Source organism: Eriocheir sinensis, chromosome 12 (assembly GCF_024679095.1).
Source record: "Eriocheir sinensis breed Jianghai 21 chromosome 12, ASM2467909v1, whole genome shotgun sequence".
Lineage (NCBI taxonomy): Eukaryota > Metazoa > Arthropoda > Malacostraca > Decapoda > Varunidae > Eriocheir > Eriocheir sinensis.
In genome coordinates, this window is record NC_066520.1 from 12,229,709 (window position 1) to 12,238,991 (window position 9,283).

At 46.6% G+C, this 9,283-nt stretch overlaps 1 protein-coding gene across 1 annotated transcript; it reads left to right on the forward strand.

Annotated features, from left to right (window-relative positions):
- Nucleotides 1-6,473: 6,473 nt before the first annotated feature.
- LOC126997413 (zonadhesin-like) lies at nt 6,474-9,133 on the forward strand. The gene is made up of 2 exons (XM_050858488.1): nt 6,474-6,567; nt 7,482-9,133. Exons 1-2 carry the CDS (start codon nt 6,556-6,558, stop codon nt 8,901-8,903), a joined length of 1,434 nt encoding a protein of 477 aa, XP_050714445.1. The 5' UTR covers nt 6,474-6,555; the 3' UTR covers nt 8,904-9,133.
- Nucleotides 9,134-9,283: the final 150 nt, after the last annotated feature.

Consider the following 9,283-nt stretch of genomic DNA (forward strand, 5'->3'; position numbering starts at 1 on the left):
TTTGTAATGTAAATCGTTCCGCTATTTACAAAGGAATTTGTTCGTGGGATGAGCTCAACTATTGCAGTCACTTTTTTATCTAAGCTCGTAATATTACTTTTTTTGTGTGTGTGTGCGCTAGAGTATAAATTTGTGTCAAGAACTGCCACTTGAGTGCGACGCGTGTGTAGTTTGGTCCAACAAGTTGTTCCTTCACCCGCCAGAGCTGCCTTTGAGCGGTCTCTGGATAACGAGTGTGTGCTAAGCGTATCCTGGATCATTCTAGAACACCGGGACAGGTGCGGTGATTTCCAGGAAACGCACTTAATATGCAGGTTTATATGAACTTTTTGCGCATACCGAGGTAAAGCGTTTGCCATAAAAAAAGAAAACTGTACATGTCTATCCCACTATTAAATAATACATTATAAGAGCGGTAGAAGCGCAGCCTCAAAAGCGTGTGTTGGTGATGACCTTGAGTGGCCGGGCCGCCAGCGTGGGTGCCCGTGAGTGGAGCCTTGTGGATAGGTTCACTATTCGACACTCCACTTAGTCTGCCCGGAAGTGGATGTGTTTGAGTGTGACTTCCTTATTTTTCAGCCTCATACTTTCTGCCATGAAGGGAATCTGGGCCTTGCGATACGCCTTTTTTCACTTCGTCATCGTATGTAGATCCTTTTCACCCCTTATTTTTCACCCCTTCCTTTTTTTCTATATTCGTTCGTCATCTTTCTTCTATTTCCACTAACCTTTGTCATTTACTTTTGACTTCCCCATCAACACCTTCCGTCTCCCTCTCTCCCTCCCTTCCGAAGCCCCAGCAGCCTTCATTCCATTAATAGTGTGAGGGCATCGCCTCTGCTCTTAAGAATGGATGTTCTTTTAATATAGTTCGTCGTCGTTGGCGTGAATAGCGCAAATGAATCTTTCTTCTTGCCTCGCCAAGATCACTTCTTCTCTTCCAGCCCGGCACCTCGGGAGGGACATTTATGATGACGCGGCACACTTTTTCAATTTTCATCATCTTGATTACTTGCTTGCTCACAAAGGTTTCGTAATGATTTGTGAAATCAACAATCAAGGAAATTGTTGTTCAGTTAAAATGTCGTGTTTTAACGTGTGTGTGTGTGTGTGTGTGTGTGTGTGTGTGTGTGTGTGTGTGTGTGTGTGTGTGTGTGTGTGTGTGTGTGTGTGTGTGTGTGTGTGTGTGTTTCTTGCGTCTCGTCGTAAGAAATCCCAGGAATTTTTTAATGTGGCGGACATACTGTGACGGTGTTGCCTGGCGGGGCGAAGGGCGGCGGCCCTGTGTATACTTAGCAGGCCAGCGGGTGGCGGCGGCGGCGGTGGTCGGGGGCATTTCCTCGTACGTTTTTTTTTTTTTTTTTTACCTTTCTTTATCAAGCGTTTTTATTATTGTTTTTATCCTTCACGTTGTTTTTGTCGGCTGGCAGAAGGAAGTCATAGCTCTTAGTCCAGGCCGAGGAAAAGTCAGCCAACAAAAAATATGACCAGGAGTAATAATAATGATAATAATGAAATATAATAATTAACTATCGTAACTGTCAATGGGATTACTGAAAGTAGTAGTAGTAATAGTAGTAGTAGTAGTAGTAATAGTAATAGTAGTAGTAGGAGTAATAAAACTGATAACAACAACAACAACAACAACAACAACAACAACAACAACAACAACAACAACAGCCCCTGGTCACCAAATAACCCTGCCAAACCGTCCGAGCTTGTGGTAGGCGCCCCCTAGTGGAGTGAGTTAAGCGCCTACATCCTTCCTCGGTGGCGGGGAATCCTCCCCTGTGGCCGGGCAAGGACGGCGGGTCCAAGCATCTCTGTCGGCGTCACAGTCCGTCCGGGGAGGGAGGCCTGTCGGTCCAGACACGCCCTCGGACGGAAATGTTAACCAGTGGCTTTCTAGTCCGCCCTCAAGGCTGAAGTAAAGGCTGGAGGTTACAGACTCACACCACTTATCCTTCCGAAGGACATAAACAATAATCGACTCTCAAATATATGATTCTCTGCCGCGCCTGCAGGATAGGGGTGGGTGAACCCTGGGGAACCTTAAAAGACGCCGGTGAGAGCATAGCAGGAAGTTAGTGAGTTGAAACAGCGAATGAACGAGTGGCCTCGTGTCCCCTGCCACACTTCTTTGATGATAATGTCACCAGTCTGAACTGAGTTTACTGAAAGTCAGCACAATAGTATATCCTCCTAACACAGTTTAATTGGTATTTTCCTTGGCATTGTGTTCAACTACCTGAATCTGTTGGAAACAATGTGACGGTGGATCGACGACATCCCGTCACCCCCTAAGGTCACACATATCTGCTTTAATCCGTCTGACCGGCTGAGCACCATATATCTTCTTGACTTTATATATGTTGGTCAAGTTTGAAGCTGAGGGTGAGGAGAAAGTGACGGATGGGTTAAGGGTAGGCCGCTCGCCCTTCTTCCTGGTCTGGTTTTTCGCCGGAGTAACCAGTAGCGGCGGCCACCTCTTTCTCCTCCACCCTCACTTTCACTCTTGTTCACTGTTCATCAGTGTCAAAGGTTATGACGACGATGACAGTCAGTATTGCTTGAGGCAGCCTCCTTGCGGTGCATAGATGTATTGTTTGTACTGCGACTGGAAAAGAAATAACTGTCGCAAAAGGGGAAAAAAATGTTTCGTTGTTTAGGTGAAGTTGCATAATGAACAACACTGTTTTCAAACAAGACCTTAATTCGGCGGTGACATTATACCTTTTTTTTTAAGTGAAAGGTTAATTATCCATTTGGGTCGCTCGGGTGTGTGTGCCGGGCTGCTCTCACTCCGGGTACCTGGCGTACCCCAAGTAGAGCGCGTCCTTTGATGACCCTGCTGCATACGTTGATTAATATAGGTCTTGGAAGTGTGCCGCGCCTGACGTTAGGAGGGGAGGGAAATGAGTAGCCTACGATCCAGCTCTGAATTATTTTGTTTTAGCATTTATTCCTAGGTCGATATAATATAGATAGACAGATAAATAGGTTTGTCTACTATGTGCTATAATTAAGGGGAATTTCAAAATTAGAGATAAAACATAGCATAATATTTTGCAGAGCATTAGTCGTCTGTCGCTACAGCGGTGGTGGTGGTCGACGGTAATACGTTGACGAATGTCCCGCCAAGCCACCGGAGCTTGTAATACATGCTTGGGCTCTTTCATTATGACAGTGTGTTGCATTGTCTTCGAGGTGTTATTATCTGTATTAATGTTTTGTTAATGTGCTAAATTATCAACATTCTACAGCCTCCTTGCTTGATGAAAAAATATATAAAAGAATAAAAAGATAAACTATATCCGTCCGTTAGTCAGTGGTCATCTCTCTAGTGTCAGTCTGCATTGCTTCTCCGCCAGAGTAAGACTGGAAAAAGTAGTTTAGCTTAGGGCAACGTCTCCGATGTTACTTCAAAACAGCACGTAAATTTGCTTGTGTAACGTAAGCAGCAGGGGCTCCTGAGTGGGTGGAGGCTGCTTGTTTACGTTTTATATCAAGGCTGTGCGTAAATGCTAAGAGGGTGAGAAGACTATTACTCCGGAGTAGGATTTTTTTTTTTTATCAGGCATGTCGGATGGGTCTTGCCTTCTCTGTAAGTAAGGCCACTGAGTCTACAAAAGCATATACAATAACAAAGTATGAGGAGTAGGCGATGAGGAAGGAATGAAAAGTTCCGCCTTGCTGAGGAATGTTGCTTGACTTGATTTATTTGTCCCTTCTGTCGCAGGAGGGAAAGTGGCCGTTCAGAGAAGGGAGAAAAGGGAAATAGAAAGGAAACATAGTAGGGGACACAGTCATGACCACACCACCAGATGGACAATGATAAAAGTCAATCAGCAGTCGGATTATACTTTCACTCCAAAGAGGCGTGCCTTCTACCTCTCAAAGAATGTCACATTTTGCTACGAATGAACCTTAACACATGTCTGAAGGGCTGTGCAAGTTAAGGAAGTCCTGGCCTGAGGTCCCTGGAAACTGACAACCCCTGCTTGGCGCAGATCCTTCAACGTTCTCCATATATTCGATGCCTTCCCTGACCTGCGGTACTGGCGGTGGCCCAGACAGAGCCAGTAAATAATGTGTTTTAATTGTCGAGGTCTGGACACCTTGCTGCGACATTATTAAATGCCATCAGGGAACGGACAGGGAAGTCTTGGAGCTGCCGCAGCTTGAACTGTGCTCTATATGATGCCTCGGCCTTGGCACAGCCTCTTGCTTGGGCAAGGCGGGGCGGAGCGGGGCGGGGCAAGCTTGGCCACACGGGTCATGTGCTAACACATGGGGAATGCAGGTAGTCTAGGCGCTTACCTGAATTAGACTTCCCACATCCTGACCCACCCTGACATTTGGGTCATTACTTCCTGATGGAGTGAAGGGTAGATGCTGGCTGGAGACGGGGAAAGAATGGACCAGCATTTTCTAAGTCTGACGTAATTAGGAAGGAATTTTCTTTATCCTCAAGATGGGTTATAATATAAGTTCAATTCAAGAAAACGGGTTTTCATATTTACTAAGCAAGAGGGTCGCTGGCCTCTGGTCCCGGGCTTCCTGTCGGCGCCATGTGGCCGGCCCGGAATTGAACGTATTTGACGCACATAGTTCGATGTTTGTGGCGGAGCACGTAACGAGACTGTGGATACATTTAAATGTATTAATAAATTTTCCGTGATATGGTTGTGAAATACGTTTCAGATTGTTTTATGCTCACTGAATACCAGATACCATGCCATGTTACTAATTCTCGAGCAAGCTCTTTAACATGTTTTCTTTCAGAATTTTCTCAGAGACCAGCAATATAATCCATCTTAATTTCATTACTTTCACTATAATATCCTTTTTTTTATTTTCAATTGTCTACAGAGTCTTGTAAATTTTCAGTCTTCAGTGGCTAAGTAATAATAATAATAATAATAATAATAATAATGTTGTTGTTGTTGTTGTTGTTGTTGTTGTTGTTGTTGTTGTTGTTATGGCACTCATGAGCTGAACAGTTCCAATTCCATTAATGCCAAGCTGAGTCCGCAGAGTCTGTCGCTCGTGTCAACTTCATGGCCAGATTTTCGGGAGGCACCGCGTCGCCGCCGCTGCCTGCGCGTCCTCCCCCGACACCCCAACTGCTGCTTGTTCAGGGTGACACAAAAGCTTGGCGGTGCGCAGCCTTGACCCTGATACAAGCATGTGTAGATAAAATATGAGTGACTTAAGTGTGTCTAATCAATCACTGTGCCGCGGCTTAATTCTCCTCCAGCCGGTTCAAGGCAGAGAGCTTCAAAAGGTCACCCTGGACACCTGACCTTTGCTGCACGGGGACAGAAGATATATGAGACTGTGTACTATCCACCAGAAAAAAAAAGTGAGCTGTCACCCTTTTCGTGCCCTGACTCCGACGACATGCACGCATATCAATTTAGAGAGAATTAAGAAAATATATTTACGGCTTGAATGTTAGGTTACTACTACTACTACTACTACTACTACTACTACTACTACTATGACTACGACTACGACTATTGCTTCTACCACCACCGCCACTACTACTACTACTATCACTCCTCCTCCTCCTCCTACTACTACTACTACTACTACTACCACTCCTCCTCCTCCTCCTCCTCCTCCTCCTCCTACTACTACTACTACTACTACTACGACGACGACGACGACGACGATGACAAAATATCAGCATTCACCCACCCACTGAACCAAAACAAACCACCTCCAACACCTCTTCCTAGACGCCCACCACTGCAAGCACCACCGATATCTCTAATCACATATGTATGACTAGGCTCAGTGAGGATATAAATAGTGCATCCTTTTGATATTTGACATCAAATAAATCACTTCACTCGTTGCCTCTCAGCCACTTTCCTGCCATTAAGTCAGTCTCGTCTGTTCGCAAATCCAGGATGCTGCACTTTGCAAGGATTGTCTTCTTGTGTCACGGACCTATTGGCATGACATGCTTCTTGTCCTTGGGTTTTGTGTTGAATTTCAGATGATAGTTTATAACCTATTGTCCTCTGACGGTAACGACACACACACACACACACACACACACACACACACACACACACACACACACACACACACACACACACACACACACACACACACACACACACACACACACACACATTCAAACACACACACACACACACACACACACACACACACACACACACACACACACACACACACACACACACACACACACACACACACACACACACACACACACACACACACACACACACACAAACACAAACCAACCAACCAACAAACAAACAAACAAACAAACAAACAAACAAACAATCAAACAAACACAAACAGCCAGCAACTTAATTAATCTAATTAACTAGAGCTGAACAGGCTACGACTCCTCGCGGGGGTTGGGCCCGAGACCTTAGAAACAAGGAGGCGTAAAAGAAGGTTTACAGAAAGGGCAAGAGGGAGGCCGAGGGCGGGGCGTCGCAAGGTGTAGGTATATAAGAGCGGCGGCTCCTGGAGGCTGTACATTGTTTCTCCCGGAGTATAGCTGGAAACATGCGCGTCCTGGTGGGTAGCGTGAGGGTGCCTTGGCATCATGTATTGTTGTAACAGTGTGTAGTGTTCTCGTGCAGTGTGATGGCAGGTGTAGGTGCCACTGGGAATTATCCTCCTGTGACCCTAGTTAGTGGTGCCCCGGTGGCAGCTGTAACCATGTGACACCCGCAAGGGGTGGCACTTCCTTGGTGGTGCCCCCTGGGTATGATTCAAATAGTACCCCACTAATGGTTATGTCCTGTGGCTGCATACTTAGGCATTACCTCCCCTTGGCACACTGTGGTGGTACCTGAAATGTTAATTCCCCCTAGAGATGCTCTCCCAGGTGTCAGTACCCCCTAGTGGATCCCCTTGATGTAGTAGGTGGTCATATTTTGGTACCCAGCATAGTGGAACCCTTGGTGGTGTGTCCCTAGAGGTGCACCCCAGACGGTAATGCCCCTAGTACATGGCGTGCCCCTGGCTGTAGTGCCTTTAGCGGTAGAGCCCTGAGTGGCGTCATTATTAGTGCCCCCTTTTGGTATTTATTCAAATGGAGCTCCGCGGTGGAGGGTCCCCTAATGGTGGCCGGTAATGCCACACGTGGGTAGTGGTGGTGCCTGGTGGTAGCTTTTATTTGTGACACATGTGATACTTCCCGGTGACTGTAATCCTTCTGAAGGTATCCTGTGCTGGTTATGTCCCTTATAAATGTTCCCTGGTGGTGATGTCCATCTTGCAGTAGTGCTCCCCATTGGTGGTATCAGCTTATCAACATGCTGATGGTATTATCCAATGGTATGATGAGGATATTAGCTACCTGCATTGTAGTGCCCTGTGGGGTGACATTTTACAGCCCTTTGCTTTATATCCATTACAATGGTAATTAACACAATTATAGTTAAATAATAATCACCTTTTCTCATTCATGTTTTCTTTTTCTTTAGTTGCTGTTGTCAACGCTGGTGGCGGCTGCCGTGGCAGCACCAGTAATGGAAGAAGTCACAAACCCATTAGCTGACCCTGAAGCAGCACCGGCCCTCGCCGTGGCAGATGCAGCAGAGACAGAGATGATGGCACCAGTCGTCCCAGAGGAGGCTCTCCCTGTTGAGGAAGTTGCAGTCCTCTCTGAAGCTGTAGATATTCCTATCGTTGCTATCATTCTTAGAGCTGATCCGGCAGATAAGACTCCCGCTGTGGAGACTTCTGGCCCCACTGAAGTGATCGCTCCAATTGCTGAGGAGACACCTATTTTCGTTGAAGAGACTCTTGCAGAGGAAACTGCCATCCCTGTTGTTGAAGAAACTTTAGATGCCGAGCCCTCCGTCCTTCCCGAGGAAGCAGGTATCGTTGTAGAAGAAAATACTGCTGCTTTAGAAGACACTCCTGTTCTTGTTGTAGAAACTAACTCCCTCACTGAAGAGATTGCGGCTCCAGTAGAAGAGGCTCCCGTCATCCCGGAGACAAAGACCATTGATGAGACGAATGTACCCACTGAGGAGGCTGCTGCTGTCCAGGAGGAGACCCCTGCCCCTGCGGAAGAGACTCCAGCCCGATTGGAAGCGACTACTCTACCAGAAGAAGAGACTCCCATTGTCATTGAAGAAACAACTAACCCTGTAGAGGAGACTCTTGTAGAAGAGACTCCTGTCCTCATAGAAGAGACTCCTGCACTTGCAGAAGAAGCCCCTATGGAAGAGATCGTGGTCCTTGTGGAAGAGACTCCTGCCCTTGTGGAAGAGACTCCTGTTTTTGCAGAAGAGACTCCTGCTCCTGTGGAAGAGACCGTGGTCCTCGTAGAAGAGACTCCTGCCCCTGTGGAAGAGGCTGTGGTCCTTGTAGAAGAGACTCTTGCCCCTGTGGAAGAGGCCGTGGTCCTTGTTGAAGAGACTCTTGCCCCTGTAGATGAGACTCCTGTCTTTGTAGAAGAGACTCCTGCCCCTGTGGAAGAGGCCGTGGTCCTTGTAGAAGAGACCCCTGCCCCTGTGGAGCAAGCCACCGTCATCCAAACCGGGAGCCAGTTCCCGCGGGGTGATGTCAGCCCTGCAGCCTCAGTGGTCAGCCACCTGGTGGCCGCAAGGCCTCAGGTTCTGTCCTTTAGTTCTCCAAATTTCCATCACCACGCCCCTCAGCACCAGCTGCATTTCTCTGTACCGGCCAGCCATCACACGCATTTCACCCATACAGGACAGCTGACTCGTAACTTCCAACAAACTCAGGCGCCAGTGGCCCCAGTCGATCCCCTAACACTAGTGCCTGCTCAGTTCAGATCCTTCATATTCCCTAATGATGCACCTGATGTATTGGCTGCAAAGATTAATTTCTTCCAGCACTACTCATCTCTTTTGCCACAGAGGCGCTTTGGCTAACTTTTTTTTTTAAACGAGTGGCGATAGTGTAGGACGAGTCATGCTCATTTAGGGTAACGCTACAGGTGCATGCATTCACCCAATGGCAGTAGCACTTGCTGAAAGTTTAATGCATTACATGCAGCATGTGCAGGAGTCATGTCAGTTTGGAATTACTATTATGTATCTTGTCGCCCAGCCTTGTCACTTGTACATAATGCACATAGGGCTGAAAAGCAAATTTCTTTATATCATCGTCTCAACATAAATTTGTAGTGTAATGCATCATGTATAGTAATGTTTTTTTATTTTTTATTAAGCTATCAGTACTGTGATACTTGCTTACTATTTCACTCGGATTCTCCGCAGTGTGCACTGAAAGGAGCCATTGTGCATATATA